Consider the following 24,413-nt stretch of genomic DNA (forward strand, 5'->3'; position numbering starts at 1 on the left):
GGACGGCAACAATGATCGTTCGTTGTCTCATCGTGCACCCCTCTAATCCTACTCTTGTGAGCAGTTGCATTCAATAAATTGGCCCTAAAGACATAGATTGATCCAACGTGATGTTAAGCTTAAAATTCTGTAAATCTTCCTTCTTGGGGGTAATGGTATGGTGGGCAATTGGGGACTCCGGAAAAATAAAATTCCATCCCAATTCTTATTATTTGGACATATTTGGATGTCATAAGGAGTCGGCCCACACTCTTACACCCCAAAGACACCAAGGTCATATGCTGGGGGGGGGGGGGAGGTGGGAAATTAAAACGTGCCAAGATGAATTTCCCACCGCATCACAAAAAAGGCCAATTTGGCATATGGGAAACATAATTTCCCACGAAACCCCTTTTGATTAGGCCTTTCGAGCCCTTTTATACATCTTAATAGCAGAGCTATCCTAATTGCAGGGACACTTGTTCCTTCCCCTTGTCCTGCCCCTTTTTGACTAACCTCTTTCACTTCAATGTGCAAGACTTCCACAAATCTTACCGTCCTTGGTCCAACAGTTTCAGATGGCAAAGTCTTGCCTTTTCTCCAGAACATCCCAATTGACACTATTTGTTGCAAAAGCAGCCTCCACTCTGGTCGCTTTCAACCAAGAGATCTCTTTTGCTACAGTCCTCTTTGGACATCATACTACGGTCTACCAGTTACAATTGAGGAACTCTTTCCTGGGCTACTTAAGCTGACCACTGTGCTTCCTGCATCACCTTGGCCACCTGCTCCCTAATGGTGTTCTCTTCAAATCCCACTGCAGAGCTTTCTGCTTCTTCCGAGAATCTTGTTCCAGTTGTGACACCACCGGCCCCTAGGACCGTGTGATAACCATAACTGCCAACCGTGGACTGTCTTCCACCATAAATTGCTCAACATACACTGTGCCTTCAGCTGGCAATGGCTCAGTATGCACCATGTTAAGTGCTAGAACAAATGGCTTAGATCTACACCCCTTGACCACAACTACTTGCATTACTGTCGTCAACGGATGTCGATCTATGCCAATGAAAAGCTACTGCCCCAACCTTGAATGATTCAGTAAGAATTATAATACAACATGATGCTAGCTTGGTACTGGTGCTACCCTTTAGGGAGGCATATTGATTCTTGTGGAGATGTAGATACACATAATCCCATTCTTTGAAAACCATGTACCTTCTATGCTAATCCACATAATTTTTTAGCTTGATTTGTGCCTCAAGCATGTTCTATTTAGCAAGTTGTAGAAGAGCTTCCATTATTTTCCAAATCATCCCAAGCTTGTTGATCCTTCACAGCCATGTCTGAAACGTGGAAGGCAAGTCCAATCCACTTATCTCCAGTCTTTTGAGTGTCATGGCAAAAGTGCCTCAGGTATTACATGGTCACCCTGTCAAATTGACCATCAGCCTCAAGTATTCCTCCCGGTCAAGGAAAGGTTGCTCTATCATTATCTACTACAAGTATAGCTTGTGGAAATCCTAGAAAAAGCCCTAGTCTAGAAGACTTGGGTGCATCTTTAAGACATGATCTCTCGATTTGCCAAATGTACTGGCAACATACATACTTGATTCCAGAATGATACCCTGAGTGGCAACATATCTGACCATTCTATGTCAGCCCCTTCTTTTTTAGGTGGAACATTTACCATTTAAATGCCATTGGAAGTGGGACCGTATTCACAAGTACGAGCGCCCTAAAACAAAGTTGTTGATGGAGCTCAACGTGTTAGACAAGTTGCAAGCAAAGCCCTATGAATCCCCAACTCACTCTTGAAAAGGTTTCAGAATTCGTATTTGGAACAGAAGAGAACATATAGACACAAGTTTGGGGCATTGATCACTCTTAATCATGTAACCATAAAATTTACAAGAGAAAAAAACAGCTTTCTTAGAAGCTGAATCACCTGGACACCCTCGCAAGAGTGACTGAGTTGGGGCATCAGAAGCCCAAGGTGTAAGAAAAAGAATTGATGTTCATACAAATCCATCAAAAGCCCTGTTGCTTGTTGAATTGTAAAAGATCACTTTAAATATTACCAGAACCAGTATTTACCCAGGGTCGGGAGTGAACTTAGATTACATTGAGAATCAAGACATGACAGCCACTAAGGGAGTAGACCAGGGAAAGTAGGCTTAAAGGAGCAGAGGATCACGAGCTCTTGCGTGTCCTTGTAGGGAGGCATGTAGTACCACGAACCAAGGGAGAGCGTTATAGACAAGGGGGGGCATGCATCTCGTGACCCTCTACCTCCTTGCTGTTGTGGGACGTGGTGGTCATGCATATAAGAGTGCTGCTATGAACAAACTTTGGTGTGAAGCTACCACACCCATGAGTAACTAGGGTGTCCTCTGTCATTACTGCACTGCAACTCCCACACAGCAAAGCCTTTAAGCGAGAGCCTGCTGCGCAGTGGACCCTCCAACCTGTCCTCAGTGACGAGAGCCATAGCCAATAGAATTCTCGAGCCTTCACATTTCATCACGGTGGGACGCCCCCGATGTCCTGGCACTTTGCATACAGTTGGGAATGGTGCCATTGCCTTACTCCATTCGTCTGATTTTACACAGTACGCAAAGAGTGTATCTTGAGGAAAGAAGGGAAAAAATATATCCCCCTTGAAAATGTCGTGGCCTTGAAACAATGCAGGTGGGGGTAGCAGCTGTGGGTCAAAGGCACAGGACCCCATACTAATGCCTCCGCACGACGCAAAAAAGGTGGCATTGTTGGGAGAACGGGTGCAGTTGGAGAGGGAGGGGATGGGCAGTTGTCGGTGGGAACCTGAGAGGAAGTTGAACACGCGGATGAGCGGACCCAAGCGGTCGTAGAAGGCGACGTCTGCAATGAGACTACCCCCACCACCGGCGAGGATCCTCACGCTGGGAAGAGGCGGCGGGACGCTGCGGCCGAGAACTTCGCGACGTTCGATGATGTCTGTGCTGGGCAGGCGGAACCTGTGGCGGCGTAACCGAAACCAGTGGCCGCTTCTGCTGGAACTCGGACTCATGGTGCAGTTTACTCGGACTCATGGTGAAGTAAACTGATGTTGCCGGGTCGCCGCAGGGTGCGCCAAACATTATCGTCAGGATCACCACCGTCGTCGTGGAGTGTGAGGGGAGATCGAGGAGGGCAGGGGAGGGGGGGAGAGGCCATGAACCTGGAGTTGCGGTGCGACCAGAGGCGCAGGAAGCAATGGGGGCGCAGTAGGGCGTTCCAGGAGTGGCATACAAGACGTAGGCGGAAGAGGTGCGGGATGAGAGGCAAGCTGGCCAAAATGCGCAAGGTCAGATCCGCGGGTAGAACAATCCTGTTATTATGGCGCACCAGCAATACCAACTCTGCCGCAGTTTCTTCTTCTGCTGCTTCCCCTAGCGTCGTCATCCTGTGACACACAAGGACCTTTGCAAAAGCTTGTGTTTTGTCGACTAAGAGAGTTCAGTGTACCTCCTTGTACAAAGAAAAGCATACGAGAAAAGAAGCTTGCCTCAGGTTCGGTCGAAAGTGAGCCATGATCATTTCGAGGCCGAGCATTGGAAACGTTTCGTGTGAAACCAAAGAAAGCCTGCGTTTGTACAAAAGTGATGTACCCATTCCTGCAAATATTGTAATAGTAGCAAATGTTGCTGTGTTGGTATAGTGTTCTGGGTCTATAATTCTGGTTTCATTAAGGCAAAGCAAATAGGAGGCTTGGATGTTGTAGTCTGTGTTAATATCCTCAAAATGCAACTATAAAGAGCAAGTATTTAAGGTTTGTATAATGGTATGTGTTTGGCTCCAATTTTTGAGACAAGGGACATCGAACTGCCAAGCTGCAGTTGTAAGGAGTCTTTCCATTTCAGCGGCCACAGTTACATCCACATGGAAATGTTTGCTATCTAAGGGTTTGAGGAGGTAAAGGTTTTCTTCAGAATGTACTCTTGAGAGTGCAGTATATGTGATGCCGTGTTGTGGACGGCTTGTAGGATCGAAACACGATGTTTCCAATGTTGAGCCCTATGCACGGTGGACGGTTCTTGCTGAAGCCGGTTGAATTGGGAATCACGTTCGTGAAATGATGTAGTTGCTATTGCTCCCTATTTGTATTTCCTTTCTGATTGGCAATATTGCAGTCCAGGATTGGTCAATATGATTTTTGTACAAGTGCCGAGTTTGTTGACGTGTGCATGCTCCAGTGCTAGGGCTAGAGAATTACACCCACATAACTACGTTTGAGCTGGACGTTGTTATAGCCTTGAAGTGGCCATCGGCCCCATTCACAAGACCATCGGCTGTGTTGTAGTTCCGTGCACATAGCTCGACAACGATATTTGATTTTAGCTTTATTTCTTTATGCAAGCCGGCAGTCTTGCTGGGGTCATTCGGTAAGGAAAGAGTGCCAGGGCGATTGCCATGTCTATTATCCCACTGCTTGGAAAGTGTAAACCTAATTGCCAATTGACAATTGCCAGTGGATAATACTTATCTGGGTCTCGATGCTGATCGAAATATGTGAACCTAATCACTTGCAGTTTCAACTTTTTGTACGTTAACCTGTTGTATTCCGATACGAATTTGACAAGCGAAATTAGCTCGAGACTTGTTGGTCATGCGATGTAGCGATCTGTAATTGAAGCGCACATAATGTTGGTCAAGTCATCAGGTAATGTTTGTAAGACTTTATTAGGTTTTAGCACAGCTGCATGCTATTGCAATGGTGCTGTATTTATGAATTGCATTGTACGAGAAGCGTGGTGCATCGCCAGTGAAAGGATTAGGTAGCTGCCTGCTGTGCCAACATCTGTTGCAAGTTTAAAAATACAGCTCCCATTTTCTTGATTCGTTCAACCATGTCATTGCTGTCTTGGTTTGATTTCTTTATTATATCATTAAATGCTCTAGTGATTGTGTTGTCTACCTTTGTGAGGTACGAAGTGCAATATGCGACCACTGCATATGGGTCTAATATGAATTGAGCGTCAGTGTTGGCATCCCATAACGGTGCCAACAACTTTGCAAATGGGTTTGTCCAAGCATCCGATTGCTTCCTCTATAGAAAGAATGTTGGCCACTTTAAATTTGCTCACAAACATTGTATATATTCTTCCTTGGTTGGTTTTAACTTATTTAAAAAATCTTTGAAACTGTGCAATGAAGCAGAGGTCGAGTCGTTCAGCTCCTTATATATGCTCACAAGGTTAGATTTGATATGCAAGGAGTTATCATGGAGAGGTTCCAAGATTGTTGTTTCATCCATTGGTGGTATTGGAAAATGAAACCTGCAAATTGCCTTGCCATTTTTTTGGCATGTGCATGTGGTGCTGATTGCAATCAACACCAGATTACAAGATATGTATTGATCCACAAAGCGTGTTGCAAACTCACTTGATTTACCATTAAAAATAGGGGGCCATTTCACCTTGCTCACTACCATGGTTTTGAAATTCGGTCACAAAGTAGAAATCTATGATCTTCCCAAAAAACTGTGTATTAGCCTTCAGAAGCTTTCTCAAGGCTTTCATTCGGTGATCATAATACTGCACACAAGTGACGGGGTCATCACGGACCAGTTCATGTGTTAAAAGCTGGTTTTTATTACTATTGCGCTCAGTTGACCGCAACTCCCTTAGTCATCGAACAACACTGACCAATTGCTCTCTCCAATTGTAAATGTCACGAAGAATGTCGGTGGGCCTAGTTGGTGAATCATTGCAAACAATCTTTTCCGTTGGCATTGTAAGTAGTGCGGAGATGTCTGGATGCTTTCAAATTCTCGGTAACCAATGTTCGATTTCAAGAGTACATCTAAGTTGGGTTTGGTTTTGACATCCTTAGCAGTTATAACCCTACCATTCAATTGTGTCTTCCGCATACGAATCCACACTGAACTAGCAACAAAGTGTATTAAGATCTTTACTGCTTTGAAGAAAAGGTTTTGGATGTGAGTTTCAAAGCATCGGTCCCTGTGTAGGATCTCCCATTGGTTAACTTTTTGGTAGCTGAGCATATTGAGCATATGCTCATACCTTGGCTAACCAAAGAACAACGTTGGGTAGTTTAGCTCCTCGCAATGCTTGTCTCTATATATACCCATTGGCTTTTGGTTTTTGCTTGGAGCAGTCACTGTGATGGTTGAGATTGTATCAAAAATCTCAGCTATGTTGACATATCCATGTACTAGTGTGTCAGTGAAGGGGTCCGCCTCTTGTTTTGGAGTCATACTTTCCTCTGTAAAGCAGGTGTCGCTATTGTGTTGTGCATTCATCCTAAGCTAGAAATGTGGAAGCCATAGTTGTGAGATTAAGAATCCCTCTTGCTTGTACAAGGGTGTTTCAACAAGCCTTTTTAATGCTTTCATTACTAGATTTGGGCGAACATTACTAGTAATGTATGGAGTTTGGTATTCTAGTTTTTGCTTTATTGCGACTCCGATTGTCATGTTATCGTCTAGTTGTCATGGAAGCATGGTTTGAATGCTCTCTAGGTTAGTTGCCACGTTTATGATACTCCCTTTCAGCAAATACTAGCCAAAGTGTAAATATTATCGTATTTGGCCGAAGATTGCTTGTGGTGCAACGATCCTTTCTTCAAGTTCAGTAAGTAGTTGTACTTGTTCAATTGGGCTATTTAATCTCATATTCATGGGTGACACTAAAGTAGGCATTTGGCCACGCTCAACTTGCCGTTTACAGCTAGAACAGACAGAACTACTGGTTGCTCTGATACAGTCCTCATCTATGGCTATAGTCTCTACTAGCATTGCAATGATTTCTTCAGTTGCTTCTTTGATCTAGTATTTGAATAGTAACCTCTTGCAACAACAGCAAGGATGTGTAGAAGTGTTTGAGATAAGTGATAGAAATTTATTGGTTGGCCCGCTACACTTTTTTTTGCTTGTCCCTTTGTGTGTTTGTTCATAGAATCTATTTTCAAGATACTGGAGAGAGCAAACTATCTGGGCTATTGTTTTCCCTTCCACCCGCTACTGTTCCAACATAGTTCTTGCTACTTGGGTCCGTGTTGATGAAGGCATGGTTGCAGCAAGCGATAAGATTTCTTTGTCGAATGTATCAGGCCATTTTCTAGAATGAGTTTGTGGTTGTTGTTCATCAGTAGCTTCAAGTAAAGTTTTTATTGAAACCTTAGTAAACTGGTGTTTTCTTATAAGGTACCGTATGTGAGCCATCACCTTCTCTAGATGAGCGTTATATGCGTTCTATTTGTCATTGAATTTTATGTAGTTCTCAGTGATCATTCTTACTATTTGATTAGGCATAGTGCTCATGATGAGCTATATTGCCTCGTCATCTTTCTTTGACCAAAGATGCCATATCTTTCTAGTGCCTATGATGTACATGTTAGCTTGGCAAATTGTCTTGTTGTGTGTAGTTTTTCCACGTTCACAACGTGGATTTAAGTGTCGTATTGAAGGTGTGTTACCTAGTTGAACAACTAGCTCGAAGTGTGGTGCATCCATTGGACCATCATGGTAAAGAATTTGTAGTAGTTCTATTTCTAACGCGTCGCCAGATTTTATATAAACCTTTCTTCGAGACAATGACCATACATAAATTGGCCACTGCAGGTACTTAGAAGCCCAATAAATAGCAAAATATCCCCCCAGAGTCCACTCTCTGATGCAGGTCTACTCATACGTGCTAGGTATTCTTCGCAACTTTGCACGCCATGGAAATCATGCAGAAAGCTACATGTTAGAAAATTTTCCAAGAAGTCTTTGGCATCTATGTAGTCCATGGTCAGAGAATACATGAATTGGTTTACTATTGCAGCTCGAATTTCTTTGGTTGTTGAGTTCCTATTTAGCAAGTATTGTATTGTCTCAAATAAGCAATCATCGGGTGCGTAGGCATAGTCTATAGCACCCGCTAAGTTTTTCTCATACAGTATAGCATCTATTAGGTTAGGGTCTACTCGTACAAGAGAACATGCAGTTTCGGTAGCGAGTCTTGTGCAGATTTTGGATGGCTTGCTTGGATTCTCTACGATAGATGGTGTATCAATGTGCACTATAGGTTCAAAGTGACCCACATGTGATGGGCGATCATCATAAAGGATATGTAAAGGCGTGGCATTAATATTCATGCCATGTCTTATATAAAGTCTTTTTTTTTGAAGCGACCATACGTAGATTGGTTTTTGTAAGAATGATGATGCCCAGAGAATAGCAAATTGATCCCCCCAAAGTCCCCCCTCTGCTACTGGCTTGCTCATCCACTCTAAATATTCGTCGCAAGTTTGGACATCGTGCAAATCACGGAGAAAATATGCAGAGAGCAAAGTGCATAAGCACCTTGTAGCTTGCTCCTCTCCATTTTGCAAGCTTGTGAGAAACTGCTGAATTATTGTCGCTCAGATTCTGGCAGATGTCAAATGTATATCAACTAAATACTTTATTGTATCAAATAAGCAATTACCAGGGCTGTATTTATAATTTCTTTCACAATGTAGTTCCTAATGTTGCAAAACAATGTCAATCGAGTGTTGAGTTTCAATATTTGGTGCAAGATCTGCTCCACTTGTTACTACAAGAACCATGAATTCATCATCAGATTGAGTTGCAGCCAGTGTAGCACGCGTTGCTGCTACGAGTTTATTCTCATCTTGTGTTATAGTAGGGATGTGGTTGACTAAACCAATGTTGGATATAGGAGTTGTTTCAATAATTGGCTTGAAGGGGGGGGGAGTGTGCAACACTGTTGTCATATAAGATCCGTAATGGGGTTGACACATCTCCTTTGCCACATTGCATACATATCTTCCCGGTTGTGGATGACCACACTTGTATTAGACTTTGAAGAATTTTGAAAGCCACACAATAGCAAATCCACCATCTCTAGAAAGACCACCGCGTGATAGTGGAACACTCATATGTGTAAGGTATTCGTCGTATGTTTCAACTTTGTGCTGCTCACATATGAAGCTCAAATCTAAATATGTGCTAAACCAATCTATTGCTTGCTGATGGTTACTGTGCAAGTGTGAAATAAATTTTTTGATGGTTCTAGTTCAGAGTTGTTTGAAGGTAATTCTGTTTTCCAACAAGTATGCGACTACACCAAATAAACAATCACTTGTCGTATAGTCATAATGCCTGACATGGCTCAAGTTCTTTTCGTATAAGATGTTATTAACTATTTTGTTTTGATCCATTGTTGTTATTCTAAACGCCGTGCTAATCTCTTTTTTTTTTAATTATAAAAGAAACAAACGGGTTTATACTATGCCTTCTAAAATGCTTGCATAACTCGAAAAAATAAAAAATGCAATGAAAAGAACTAAAACAGTGAAGACTCTTATAACAATAGTTCTTGGACTAGTAGTTCCATACAAAGTTTAGATGTCAATCTTTTTTTGTCTTTGCTTTTTTGCATCTATTTAGTAAACAATATTCTTTTACTTGAAGGCGTGAAGCCCGTTTGGTAGGCATAAAGCCCGTTTGGTTGGCAAAACGCCTTTTGACAAGCAAACAACACTTCCAACAAACTTTTTTTTGGCTATCTTTTTTTTATTTTCCAAAAATAAAAAATGGAACAAGCAATTGAAAAATAAGTACTTGGAAAATGGCTTTTTCTTTTCAGAAAAACGGCTTTTTTCTGGCAAACAGGTTTTGTTAACAGTTTTTTTCCCCCGTGCTAGGAAACAACCTTAGTAGCAAAATTGTCATTGGTATCTGAATTGTGCACTGGATCTTCATCTTCGAGATCTGTTATTGGTACATACGAAACCAGTGCATTGCTAGACATTATCGTACTAATTTTTTGTCAAAAATCTTTCTTGTTCTTATTGAAGTATTGATCAACAGTGGTAGTTATCCCGAGTAGTGGTGTTATCCAAGGATCTTTAACGTTGACCTGCACTCGATCGCCGTCTTCTATTTTGATTGTTGCAACCATATGATTGATGATTTTGGGCTCAACACGACATTTGCAGTGAGTACAGTTGTGAGTGTTCTTTGCTATTTGTTGCAACCCAGCTTGCATCTTGCAAAGTGTACAAGCAATGTAGAATGGCCAAGCGGTTTGGATGAACGTTAATTCACCGCAAATTTGCACAAGGATCAACGTTTTAGTAAATAAGACAGTGATCGATAATAACAATTAGGGGTAAAAACCACATGTACTATACTCTGCATCGCTCATCGAGTCAATGTTACTCTCTTGGTCTTGGTAATGTTCAAATACTTCTATGAGCCTCTTTATTTTGTCCTTGTCGGTCACTGGCGCTACTATTGAGTAGGCAGCAAACTGTAGCCGCTTCCTAGTCATATATCTTCTAGTTGTTGCGTTCTTAATCACATATATAGCGGGACAGTCTTCGTTTAGTGCACACATCTTGTCCTTGATGTGCTCATGTTCACAATAGAATGCCAACTACACAAAGAAGGCAAAGAATGCACGACAATAATAGTGTTAGTAATAGCCAGGATTGCAATTGGAAAATAGGCATGACAACAACAAGACTACTTACAATTGAGCGATCATCTGGACCCGTTCAATCAGCCACCTTTAAGAAAGAATTTGAGAATCTTTTGCTCATATGTATTCCAGCATCTTCCAAAACCTCAACTGCAACGTCACTTGTTGGATATGTTTCTGAACTCTATAGCAACTCTGCTATGATAGTATTATCATAGAAATTCAATTGGATTGTAGGGACTGGCACTACCGTGGTGATAACTGCACTCGTTGTGACTTTTAATGTCAACTCACGATTCCCTCTCTCAAATTCTGACTTTTTCTTCGAAATCCAAAAGTTCTCGATTCTCACGTAGTTACCAGGCTTTATTATTTCCTCGTGTTTTTCAATCAACTCTTTGTCAATTTGCAATGTGATCATTGTGAGACCACCTATACCAGTCAAGTCTGCTCTTATGTTTGGGTAGGATGAGTTTCTCTTCTTGTCATACATGCCATAACGGTTCAAAATCGACCCCTAAAAAAGAATCTTGTGCATGTTTGGAATCATATCCTTTATCATTACTACTTGCAACTCAGATGTGTCTTTTCTCTATGCCTTATTACTATTTGTGATAGCATGATTGTTTTCTAGCCTTACATTGGATGCCTTGCTAGTTGAAGCTTGTGAAGACTCCTTCTCAGCGCTGGACCCTGGTTCTTGGTCTTTTATTTGATGTACTTGACATTTTTCTTTAGTGCTTCACTTGCAATATAATAAATTCCAAGGTGGCCATTTTATTAAAAAAATGCCCTCAATGAATGCACCCCTATCCTAGAAGATGCAATTTTAAAAAATAGAGTATTTTAAGGCTCTGTTATGACTTGGGACACTTTGTTAGGTAGTGCTTTAACGGCATAGTGAAGCACTGTAGGTCTGACAATGTATAAAAAGAAGAGTAAACTTGAAGCATCATTAATCGCAAACATTCGCTAGGAGCATGTACAAGCAAAATATATAGCTCGAAGGTAGAGTACTCCAAATAATTGAATGATGTAACAGTAGCAACAACTAAATTAGAGTGTCCCTATTACAAAGCTCCACACCTTGCTCATCGTCATTGTCCCTACAAATAGCAACACCCAATGCATTATTGCCACCTATTTGCTTCAGTTGTGCCTTTCCCAAGGAAAGTGTATCGACCAATGAACTCATGTATGGGTAACACTATCAATGCATGGTCCCATTGACTAATTTCAAAACAAGTTCAATTGACTTTGGGTCAATGCCATAGATTGGTATTGGACCTTCTTGTTGTAAACCCATAAAGAGCAATGTATCAGTTGTCCACCCAACATTTCCGGAAGCCATTAAGAGGTCGTGTAAGTAGCAGTTTGTTTTATTAATTGTAACCTCCTCTTGTGAACCACACAACCAACTAAAAACACCCCCAACCAATGTACAAGAATAGCGGAACAACAAATGGCATGACATTGGGTCTCCCAACCACGAAACGCCGCTATGTACTTCGATAGCTATAGTAGACCCATCATATGTCAGTTCGAGCTTACTTGTCTTTTGGAGGTAAAGGATTGCATGGCATGCAATAACCTAGTGTTTTGCTATAGGCACATCCTTAAGTCTCATAAGCAAAAAGGCATAATATAGTAAATCAAGCCTACATAGAAAAGCAACCGTGTCAGCTTCTCCAACGTAGCTATATAATGTTTACTTTTTGCACCGTCTAGATCCAAAGACCGAACAAAGGCTTATATGTCATCATTGGGCATGATCTAGGCGTGTCTACCGTCTTCATTAGACCATCGCACTGTAATGTTCAGGAACATGTGCGAGTTATCATAATCTCTCAACCCTTCAATTTGGTTTTTGAGCTGATATCGGAGCTCATACAACTGTTCAATTGTTGTGGCTATTAAATAGCACACGAATTCCACAATTATAATACTGACAACTGAACCACTCCTCCTCTTAGTATAAAGATTTCTTATGGTTGGACTCGAATGCTAATTCTTTTGGACTAGCCATAGCACCTGCAACTACAAACAAAACGCGTATGCTCCCTTTAATGGACAGAGGAATATAACATAGCTAGTGCGATAACTATGGATAGATTTACCATCCTTTCAACTTGAAAGAAGATAAAATTGATATCTATCTATTGTGACGTGCGTGTGAGTGTGTGTATGTGTGTGTGTGTGTGTGTGTGTGTGTGTGTGTGTGTGTGTGTGTGTGTGTGTGTGCATGCGCGCATAGACACAACCCAGAATGGCTCTCATTATAAGCTTACAAATGCAAGAAAGCAATGTTATCGTATTACACAATGAGCACCCAAAGAGTTGCGACATTATATATGAGAGGCGCTTAGTCATGCCTTTCTCTCATTCTCTCCTTTTTTTTAAAAAATGAGCCCAATAGAATAGACCAATGTAACAACCGTAAACAACCACATGTAAAAATTTAAGCAGGGATACATTGCAACGTGCTTCTTTTACTGACTGGATACAACTAATAAGAACAATATAGACTACTCTTGAATGGCATCCTCTAGCGATGGCGGTAGGGATAGGGTGTCTCTTAGCGATGGCGACGACAAGATCAATGGCGGCGACAAAGATGGGGTAGGAGCTCCCCCCACCAAAGGAATCCCTCTCCTCTCCATTGGGCTAGAGACATTGAATCATGAGGACAATAGTAAAGTAGATTTCATCATGCAAGATCTTGAGAGGACCAAAGAAATAGCTAAAGATGGTACGAAGTCGGGTTTTACATTCCACATGGAAGGATGTGACATGCAAAACACCGACAAGGCTACGTTCAAAGAAATACTCAGCTCTCTCAAAATTGCCACCAATAGCCGACTATCGTCATCAGGAAAGAAATCAGTAGAGAAGTCCAAAGTTTTTTCAACTCCCAAGCAAGAGAGACAATCCAATGGAGCCAAACAAAATCTAGTGCAGCAAACGCAAGCAGGGGCACCCTTGCTTGACATGCAGAGAGGCTCCTATGCTAGAGCAGTTCAAAGCGGGGATCAAAGCCTCTTGAAAGCACCTCAAACACCAAAACAAACTGCGTGGGAGTAGCTCTCCTCATGGGCCCAGCGCATCTTCGGTGACCCCTCCAACTCAAGACTGGATAAGCTTCCTAGCGCAGATGGAAGCGTTGTCAAAGGTAAGCTTCCAATAGTAAAAGTTCACAATGGACCGCACCCGCCTACGATGTTTCTTGAAGGTTGGATCAAGAACTTCTGGTCGCAAAAAGGCTTAAACCTCACGAGCATTCGTTTTTTAAGAAACGGATATATTATCTTTATCTTCGAAAAAGTAGAGATGGCGACGAAAGTAGTTCAAAAAGGAACATGGACAATTAGAAATCAACCGTTGTCAATCTAGCTCTGGGAGCCTTCCTTCAATCCCGACACCTCCACCCACTAAGGTGCCCATTTGGGTTGAGTTCCCCGATTTGCCCCTTTCCCTTTTTCCATAGCTAGAGGCACTCTGCTTGCCCCTTGGCCAATTTTTGGGTGTAGAAACCGAAAGGTTCATAAGCCCGAGGAAACCCTCTAGCCTGTGTGCTAATGGACCTATCCATAGACCCCCCCAACGCCATTCAACTTCTAGATGGAGATGGTGCAGAGCTGATACAAAAAGTCTTTTATAAAAATATCCCTTGTTGAGCTTGGTGCAACGTCCTCCTTCTTGATCTCTTGTTAGAATCACCGAAGAAAATATTTAGACATATGGTTCCAATTCAGTAAGTACCCAATCAAGAATGGATAAAAACATCTATGTGTTAGTATTATGAGTGCCCAATCAAAAGTCATAAAAACATCTCTATGCTATCTTCACCAAGGTGCTAATCTTCTTTGAATGTATCTCCATGATGGCACACACCTGGAGAAAACTTTGCAAGTGATGATAAGGGTCTTCCTCCTCTTTGCCTTTGAAGTCCTAAATTTCTTGATAGAAGGCCTTTTTAAACAATAGTTGTTTACAACATGAGGCATTCAAACACATGGTGCATGATGCAGTTGCTGCTCTTTGGGCATAGTCACATGGATGTTGATTATGCATGAATTGCTTATGTTACTGACATGCAAAATGTGATCCATGCATATCCTTTGGGATGATGTGGTTAAGGCTAAAAATACCTATCAAGCATTGACAGATTCAACCAACTCCAAGATTTATCTCTTGTTGAGACTACTTCTCTATGTCAGGCTAGACATTTCTTATAGTGCAAAGATCAAAGGAAAGGTTGAGAAGTGGGAAACTAGGGCTAGGAAAAGGGCTTGCACTGATAAGGGCTACTCTTCCAAAAAAATTTTAAACACGTGCATAATAAGAGGCAAAGTGAAAATATCTATTAGGTTAAAAATATGTAGCCTATCCATAGCAAAAGCATTTCCCATGAGTGAGAAATCCTCCCTAAAAAACTATGGAACCTCAATAAAAGAGTCACACCAAGTTGGAACATGAGAAAGAGTACGAGATCTCAAATGACACCTCAAAAGCACCCAAAAAAGGAGTTTCATTCAAAGAGTTGCACATCTCAACAACAACACAAACCGTACCAACAAAGGGGTAACAAACAACTGCAACCATTACCAAAAACAAGCAACACATCATAATCTAAGTGGAATTGCTACAAAACAAAGGGGCACCTCATAGAAAGCTTAGTCTTTATCATGATTTACCATATCTACAACTATTTGTTTTAATTTTTACTTAGAGTCTCTTCAATTTATTTTCACTGACTTATGTATTTCTATCACATTGAAATTGACTTGTGGTTTTCTCGAATTGTAGATTTCTTCCACTACATTATACCCATTATTTCTACTAAATAGATAATAGCAATGACTCATCATAGAAATTCTTAGTTCATATTCACATAAGCCTAAAATACATAGCTAAGTACAATCAAATTAAAATGTCATTCATATTCAATGTGAGATTGTGAAACATAGAGCACATTCAAGTCACATGCTTGTGCTAGGGGCTTTTTTCCTTTCTCAAAAGCTTGTAAAGGGATCTTGATGCTCATTTCATATATCCTTGCTTTCCAACTCTAGACCACACAAAGGGTGGTTCCCACCCTTTTGGATCATTAGGGTTACATCTCCTATGCTTACTCCAACGAATCCTTGTTTCATTCTTGGTCATTGTTCCTCTACAAATAGGTATCCAATATTGAACTAGGAATTTCTTGGAATACCTCGGTTTCTTCTCATTATCAAGATAAAAAATTTGTAACATCTAGCCAAATTGGGTATGTTCCTTCATCCCTAGATTGCACCACTGCTCTTCCTCATCTTCACATTGTCATCTTGTTCATCTTGAATATTGTTTTCAAATTTCCATTATCTCATCTATCCTCCTTATGCTTGGCCAAAGACCATCTCTTTTCTTTTTTTCATGAAAAAGACTTCTATTCCATATGAACAAAACTCACAAGAGCAAGATCAAGGCCAAAATACGTCATGCAAGGCATGAGCATAAACACCCTAAATAGGCCAATAAAATCCTCCTTAGAGCGATCTATAAAAATTGCAAGGTTGAGGCTAAAAGTGCCACCATAAACCTATTGTAGTCTTTGAGGAAAAGGGGGAGCCACTCCATTCCCTAAGGAAAATAACACTCTTGGAAGAAGCTACTCGGCAGGACCCCTACATGCTCACCCAAAATGCAATCATTTTTGACCATATAATGGCCATATTATAAGAACGGTGGACCTTGAGGTCCATCCACGGCCTCTTTTGTTAACATCCACAGAGTACAACCACCAAATGCAGGGTAATCAATGAGTAAAGGTGACCAAGCCGAATGATGTACTTCAACTGGACAAGCTCAAGGGAGTTTGATACCCAAATACACCAAGGTCAATGATTACAAGCAATGTGCACACAGAAGGAGTATAGCTCAAACTCAGGGAATTTGATCCCCAAATACCCTAAGCCTACCCAAATGTCCAAAGATTCCAGGCAAGGTGCACAGGCTGTATGTTCCTATTGCCCCGGCTCGGAACAAGGAGGTACAGGAACAAGGAGATGCACACTTTTAGGCCACGAAGAGTGCATGCGTCTTGCACTTTTTAGCTCCACATCCACAGGAGATAGCGGCGCCAATGAAAATAGCCATGAAAGGAGTACAGCTCAAACTCAGGGAGTTTGTTCCCTAAATATCATCTCAGGACACGGTTACCATTGAGTGTCCCGACGGAGCTGAGTCTCGCCACTCCAGGTTTGAGTCTCATGCATCATGCATGACACCAAACAAGTGAAGGTGTGAGGGCGCTCAGGGAGTTTGAGCCCCAAATCACCCGAGCCTAGGAGTGGCAAGGCTAACACAAGTGCTATTTGGGAACCGATTAAGACCACCTCCTAATTCTAGATTTGTCCCAAGCACTTTACTATGGTTAACACAAGCGCTATTTCCACTAGTAGGGGGAGTCGGTAAGAATATCAATATGCCTTGGCAGCCTATGAGCCCAAGAGCCCATGGTTGTAAAGTGAGGGAGAGTGCTAAAAAGGAAAAGGGTTGGCCCTCCCTTCAAAAGGTAACTTGTATAAAAAAAAGGCCAAAAGTTTGACTTTGGTCTTCATTGTTGTTTGCACAAAATTGAATACAAGCTCCCTCTTCTCTTCCAAGAGAGTGTTTTGGGTGTTCTCTTATTTCCATTGTAGTGCCTTTGTGGTTGTGACTCTATCCCCCTTCACTCCCTTCTCCGTACCATAGGTGATGCCATAATCAAGAGTGCCCTTCACATACCTGAGCACCCGCATCCCTGCATTCCAATGATTCTCTCGGGGCTTATTCGAGAACCTGCTCAAAACTGATGTCCGATCTGGTGTTGCACAGATGAGACTACCAACCAACTTCCTGTACCTCCCGATGTCTGCTAGTGGTGAGGCATCCTCCATAGATAGCCTCACATTTACCTCTATAGGTGTAGCTATCTCCTTGCACTCGGACATACCAATTGCCTTCAAGATCTCCCTTACATATTTCTGCTGAGAGATGAAGATGTTGCTTGGCTCTTACTAGACTTCAATCCCCAAACAGTAGTGCATCAAGCCTAAGTCTGTCATCTCAAACTCCGTGCTCAACGCCTTTCTAGTCTGTTGGATCATGTCTTCATAGTCACCTGTAATAAGGAGATCATCCACATATAGAACAATAATAGCAAATTTTTCACCGTTCCTGTACACATACAAGTTAGCATCTGAGGCACATCTTTTAAAGTTTAATTTATGAAAGAATTTGTCTATCCATTGGTACCTTGGGGCCTATTTCAGCCCGTGTAGAGCCTTCTTTAGCTTGCATACCTTGTTCTCAGAATGGGGGGCCTCAAACCCTGGTGGCTGAGCCATGTACACCTCCTCCTTGAGGGCACCATTCAAGAATGCTAATTTAACATCCATTTGATAAACTGGCCACTTTTTATGAGTAGCCACCGATAGTACTGTGTGAATAGTGGTCATTTTGGCAGTCGAAGCAAAAGATTCTCGAAAATCAAACCCTTCAACATGCGAAAATCCTTGTGCAACCAATCTGGCTTTGTACTTTTCCAAAGTCCCATCGGTGTGTGGATAAAAATGTAAATATGCTTTCCACTTATTGCATGCTGATGGGTAGGTGCATAGCTATGTACATAGCTAGTTAGTGGTGGCTTTGAGCCATGGACACTCTCATAAAAGACTCTACAATGATGTAGATATTGTCTTGAGAAGGTAGATACTTTATGCGGACTTTTCGAAAATGATGAGAGGTGGAGAGAGAGAGAGAGAGAGAGAGAGGACGAAAACTATTTTTTCATGTAGGAATGCCATTTGTGAGCTTGGGAAGCTTGTTTTGGTTGCTTTTTGGTGTTTTAAGTTGATAGGGACTTAGTAGGCTTGATTGCTAAGGTGTGCGTGTGGTCTAATCACATCAAAAAACAACAAAACTAAGGATTTTGTCAAGTTTTGAAGTAGTTTCATGTTCTAGAACTTCCCTTTTTTGAGTTTTGCATTTTGACTTCAAAAAGTGTTTGTTTTCAAGTTTTTTTCATTGAGTAGGTAGATTAGGTAGTGTAGCACCCCCCCATCACAAAGAATCATGAACAGAACGTGCAAAATCCTCAGAAATCACCCAATCTCAGTCGGTGCAACTGTGTCTAACTATCTCACCAAGTCGGCGCTGTAGCGTATCACACCGACTAGATCCCCCACCAATCGACACGTAAGTCGGATCTCACCGGTCAAACATCGTAGACCTGGTGTCATAACACTTCCCTGTAGACCTAACCCCTAACCATGGTTCATCCCATCGCCCGGAGTTAATGCTTGTCAGAGTTACTTTCGCACCGATCTGAGAAGTCGTTGACTAGTGCTGTAGTGGTTCCCCACCGACCGTTGCTATTTTACTATCCTGCCACCGGCATAGTGAGCCTACCCCTCCATCCATAGTCATAATCATTTCCCCCATCATCGCGTTACTCCATCACACTGCCCATCGCTATGAAATCTCATCATTCGGTGTTGTCCGTGTACTACACTATCATTGCTATACTATCCTACCGAGTCATTATCCTACCAATCGGTGTCATATCATATCCCTACGCCTGTGGGGATATCACGTCCTTCCGATCGCGCCAACCACATGGCAATTTATTTCGCACCGATTGTCATCATACATCCATCCTGTCGATCAGTGCTATTTCCTTATTTTGCCGATCGTCGCTGAAAGGTTATGCCACCGCCCACCGCCAAAACCATACTACACCACCTGTTGCTATACTTGTAGCCCATTGATCGGTTCTGTGGTGTTTCCCTGTTGAGCGGTGCTATACCTCTGGGGTAGCTAAGAAATTAACAGAAAATTCCAGAACCTTAGTTCAGCTTAGGTGTCCCCAGCCAGAGGCATCCCACATGCACTTGAGGTCCAGAAGGATTTTGCCAAAAGGTCCAATGCCAGAGGAAAGAGATTCAAGCTATGCTCAGCCCACCCTCCGTCCTAGATGGGGGTCCGGTTGCTCGATTCTGAGCCTCCACTCGTTCATAGAACCCCGTCCAAAAAATCAATCTAGTTCAGATGACATAGAGAGTCTTGGAGGAGTGATGCAAGACCCCATGGGTCCAAGGGCCTTGGAAGCCCCGTTCACGAGTGTAGCCTCTCCCAACTCTCCTACACCTTTGGTTGCATCCAGGATTAGAGGTATGTTCTCTAATATGTTCGACTGCTTGGGAAGAACAGAGTCAGTAGACAGGGAAAACCCCTTTGCCGACATGTCTACAGGAAGGGAATGCCAGCAACATACAGTTCCCAAGCCACAGATCATGACAAACTACTTTTGCCAATCCAGGTTCCTCCGCTTACGCCAGACCCCCCAGTGGGAGAACATGGATGATGAAGATCCATGGATGAGGGAACTCTGTAGACAAGACCCGAGTCAAGGGGATAGTAAGAACTTCCAAGATGGAATGCCTTACAACCCTCTAACCACCTCGGCCCTACTAGCCTTCATCAACTTTGGGGCACCACAGTTCCCACCCTACCACCTGTAGCATGGGACCAATGTTACCATGCCCCAGGACCCCCCACCTCCAGGAGTCTCTTCCTTCTCGTCTATACCAGTTGCACCATTGAACGCAGGCATGGGTACTTGTGTCCCAATGCCGACACCAGCAACTACATGGAAACCACCACCTGGGCAAGGCCTAAGGCCAACCCCACAACCCGTCAGGCCCACAGCAACACCACCTCCGCTAGCTACTCAAATGGTGTTGACTGACGAGGCTATGCGTATTTTGGTTCTAGCCCACTTCCTCTCCATCCCCACCAGCAAATTGATGTCCTCTGGTTCTTTCTCATCCACCGATTCCCTCATCATGCAACTTTCACTTCTGTTTGCCATGGAGTCCGAACATGACTTTTTCGAATTCGAGGCTCACCTGGATCTCCACCCTTGCCCTATTCCAAAGGCTATTGGCCCATCAAATTCTTAGAGCACTCCTTTGGCCACAATTCAAATATCAGACGAAATACCCTCGAAGGACTTACAACACGAAGAAACCTCCACGAGACATGTTACTCAAGAAGAGCCAGCCACAGTAGGCACAACCCCCATGAAAACATGGAAGCGCACCTCGGTGCCAACCACGGGTGAATACAAGATCGTGCATTCACAAGCACACTCGCCATTGGGAGAGGCTTGTCTCCAAGAGCTAGATGCTTGTGTGATCCACTAGTGCTTCGCCTTCAAGGGTTGGGACTACACTCTCCACTACCACATCGCAGCAACATATGCCACTTTCCAGGACTCGACAGTCGTGGAAGCCCTTAACTTTTCAGGCTTGGGAAGAGTAGCAGCCCGTTTCCCATGCCACCTAGACATGAAGCTATTGGCAGAGTTCCTCACGACATACAACAACACCAACATTGGTGTAATCGACAACCCCCACCACTACTAGATCAATTAGAACACGGTGCAAGCAGTATTAAGTCTCCTAGTGGTGGCAGAAAAATATTTCAAGCAAAAGAAGAGCCTGGACTCCTTAAAGATAGTCTGTCCCTACGACCACCACAAGTGCAGGGTTCGCATCTAGTTCACCACCATCTACAAGCCCGAGGTAGAGCGCCCAACAAGAGCTCTGCAATGGCTCACTCAAGTGAAACACATAGATCATCATCAATCCATTGTGCCCAATATCTTGCTGAGGATGGTGAACCTTCAGGTGACAAACTGGGCAAGATGATCTCAGCACCCACGGGGATGTCATCAGCAATCCCATGCTATACGTGCCGGTCCTCTATTACCTGAAAAGTCAGCATCCGCCCATCAGCTTCAGACTCATCGAGAAATCCACCATCGGTCCCATATAGACCAAGCAGGTAGAGACAAAAACAAGGCCCAAGAGATTGAGGACAACACCAAGTGCCACTCCGATCACCCAAGTGCAACCAGAACCAAGTCAGCCGCTCAACCAATATGAGGAAAGCTAGTTGCACAAATTCGTGCAATGACAACTACGCATGCAGTGGCTAAGTCCTTAGATAAGGGCAAACAAGTGCAAAGAGGGCCTATTCTCATTGAAGACCTCTAGGGCGATGGCACCATCGAAACCAGCCTCCATATAGGAGCCAAAACTACGCCAACAACCCCTGCTGCACCGTTTGTCTCAGTCTCCACCACCCCTCAAGAGACGTCCTTCGCCACCACAGGCACCTCTTCCATGCCATTTGCAGGCCTAGCAAAGGCCATACAATTTTGCAACGCATCCCAATACAGGGCAATGGGAGGCTATAGCCATATGATGGCAGAACACTTGTCATGTGCCAACATCATGGAGATGAATCTCTTTGAAGCCATGGCACAACTACTGCAAGTTGCCTGTACAATCTTACAAAGGAGGCAGGAGCAAGCCTCACAACTCTCCTCCAACCTTGTCCAAGCCTAGCTCTCACCACAAGAAAGCTAGTCAACAATGGTTGCAACTCAAGCAATGGGCCATGCCGCACTAAATTGAGCCAATGAATATCAGGCTAAGGTGAAAGAGCTCGAGCTCACTTTGACAAAAGTCAAAGATGACCTCGCCACCAGCAAATCCCTAGTCGACATTTATGCAACATGCAAAAAATATAGAGTCAGCGTGCATGACATTGGAGCAGCAAGTACAGGCAGAGCAGTGGCATGCCTGCACCCAGGAGACCCACGACCAATAGATCCGCTCCCAACAAGATCTCTTGGCATAAGAGAGGAGCCTCACGGTCTCCCTCCTAGAAGAGATCGAAAGACAGCGTGCCACAAGCCACTCGGAAGAGTCAAGGTTGGAAGACCATGAGCAGCACGAGTTCACGCACGAGTTCACGATGTACCGGGAGGGGTTTGCATAGTTAGCCACGTATACACTTGCACCACACACAATCACTCAAACCCTCCAAATGCACTTCAATGCACTCTGCACACCAAACCTTACCTTCCACCTAGACCTCACTACTCCAGTACCGCCCAACACCCTTCAAACTATTCTCTGTCGTAATCCCGACCACTGTCGCCCGATCTTAGTTATGTCTTATTTTTCTCTTAACCTTCAGCCCACCTCCCTATCTCTTCTTTGCCCCTCCGATCTCCAAACCCTATCCGCCCATCCCATTCTTCTCAATTTTCAAGGCTGGTGTCGTGTCATCATTGAGTCCCTCAATTATCCCGCAGATGATGAAGTGATGCAACTCTCAAAGCCCGAAGAACTCATGCCATGGATTTGCACTCCCAAAAGTCTGCATGCAGACATAACTTGGATGCAAATCTATGGCCCAGTCTCAACAGTCCAAGCTTAAGGACACCTTGCGACCTACCAAACCTACCAACCCCTCGGAATAATAATACTCTTTAATTGGGTGCTACAAGCTCTCCAAGACTCACTTGAGTCCTTGGTGAGCAATTTTGAAACAATTCACGTAGCATACCCTGAGGAAATAACCAAGGAAGAAGAACAAAATGCAATCACCCTCTTTCATACCACTGGCCCCCCTGTAGATATTCCATTACCGCCTCCACTAGATCCCGCCCAACCCACCCAACAAGCTACCCAACCTCGTCTCCCTCGGACAACACTGCCTGAGTACTTGTCCAATGCCTCCAACACCACCACTGCATAGCACGGACCCTCTCTGTCCATCACCTCCACCACTTTGGTCGACCTCCTGGACGAGGCATTCAACACACTGCTCAAAGCAGCACATTTTGTACAAAGCACTGATGCGGCGACTCCTACAAGCCCCTCAGAGATAGAGCCAATGCTGCTTGCCAATGACGAAGCTCCGCCATCCCCACCAAGGTCTCCTTCTGAGGATATTCATTGGTGTCCAAACTTGCAGTCCTTCTAAGAATTGCCGAATAGTGTGCTAATGCACCATTGGAGGCGCCAGCTCGAGGGCTCCAACCTCCATCTCTACGAAATTATGGAGGTGCTCCCTCTCACACAATTCATAACGCTTGACGACTGGCACCAAGCGCATCTCCCAAGCACACAATAGGAGGATACAACCTCGCCCCCGATGCCTTCATCCCCATGATCGATGCAGATGCCAGTCTAAAGCCCAATTGGGAGCTCCCATTTTTCAAGCTGGAGAAATTTTGGCACTACTACCACAGCGTGCCCATCAATCGTCGAGTCCACCCACTCTACATGCCCATGGAATGACGTTGGACTTGGGCCGCCTTTTGAGATCCCCAGCAATAGAACCCCAATGTGTTGTACAATTTTCCTAAGTACAACTTCCCTAAAGAAATGATGCAAGAAGGATTTTGCTTTCGCCTCAAGTCATTCAACACCTACGGCTTCGTCCTAGATCCAGCCATCATCGCCACCATCCACTTCAATCGCCTTATCCTCTTACTCCTCCACAATCTTCCCACCCGTAGCCACCCCATAGATGACCGCATTCACAGTCTAACCAATCAGATTGTCTTTCCAAGACCTCCACCTCTACTCCGAGTACGCAACCTCCACGGGCATCACCTCTGCACTTACGAGGATATGCATGCCACCCATTTTTGGAAGTACTGCTCGTACCTCGCTCGCCTCATGTCTAGGCAGCTAGACCGCTACGCCATCCTGCAGTTAGTCCTCTCCACCACCCTCCTCCAATGCGACTGACCCGAGGACAGATCAGCAGGACAGATCAGCAACAAGAAAGGGGGCATGTTAACATCCACAGAGTATAACTGCTAAATGCAAAAGGTAATCAATGAGTAAAGGTGACTAAGTCGAATGATCTACTTCAACAAGACAAGCTCAAGGGAGTTTCATACCCAAGTACACCAAGGTCAATGATTACAAGCAATGTGCACTCGGAAGGAGTATAGCTCAAACTCAAGGAGTTTGATCCCCAAATACCCTAAGCCTGCCCAAAAGTCCAAAGATTCCAAGCAACGTGCACAGGCTGGATGTTCCAGCTGCCCCTGCTCGAAACAAGGAGGTGCAAGAACAAGGAGAT

General features: G+C 43.6%; 1 protein-coding gene across 1 annotated transcript; it reads right to left on the bottom strand.

Moving 5' to 3' along the window:
• Positions 1 to 1,858: 1,858 nt before the first annotated feature.
• LOC147898979 (uncharacterized) lies at positions 1,859 to 3,402 on the bottom strand. The gene is made up of 3 exons (XM_087378169.1): positions 3,041 to 3,402; positions 2,351 to 2,975; positions 1,859 to 2,278 (listed from the first exon to the last, which is right to left on the bottom strand). Exons 1-3 carry the CDS (start codon positions 3,400 to 3,402, stop codon positions 2,129 to 2,131), a joined length of 1,137 nt encoding a protein of 378 aa, XP_087234295.1. The 3' UTR covers positions 1,859 to 2,128.
• Positions 3,403 to 24,413: the final 21,011 nt, after the last annotated feature.

The sequence above is a fragment of the Dipteris shenzhenensis genome, chromosome 8 (genome assembly GCF_047967505.1).
Source record: "Dipteris shenzhenensis isolate YYH24624 ecotype China chromosome 8, Dip_SZ_1.0, whole genome shotgun sequence".
Classification (NCBI taxonomy): Eukaryota; Viridiplantae; Streptophyta; class Polypodiopsida; order Gleicheniales; family Dipteridaceae; genus Dipteris; species Dipteris shenzhenensis.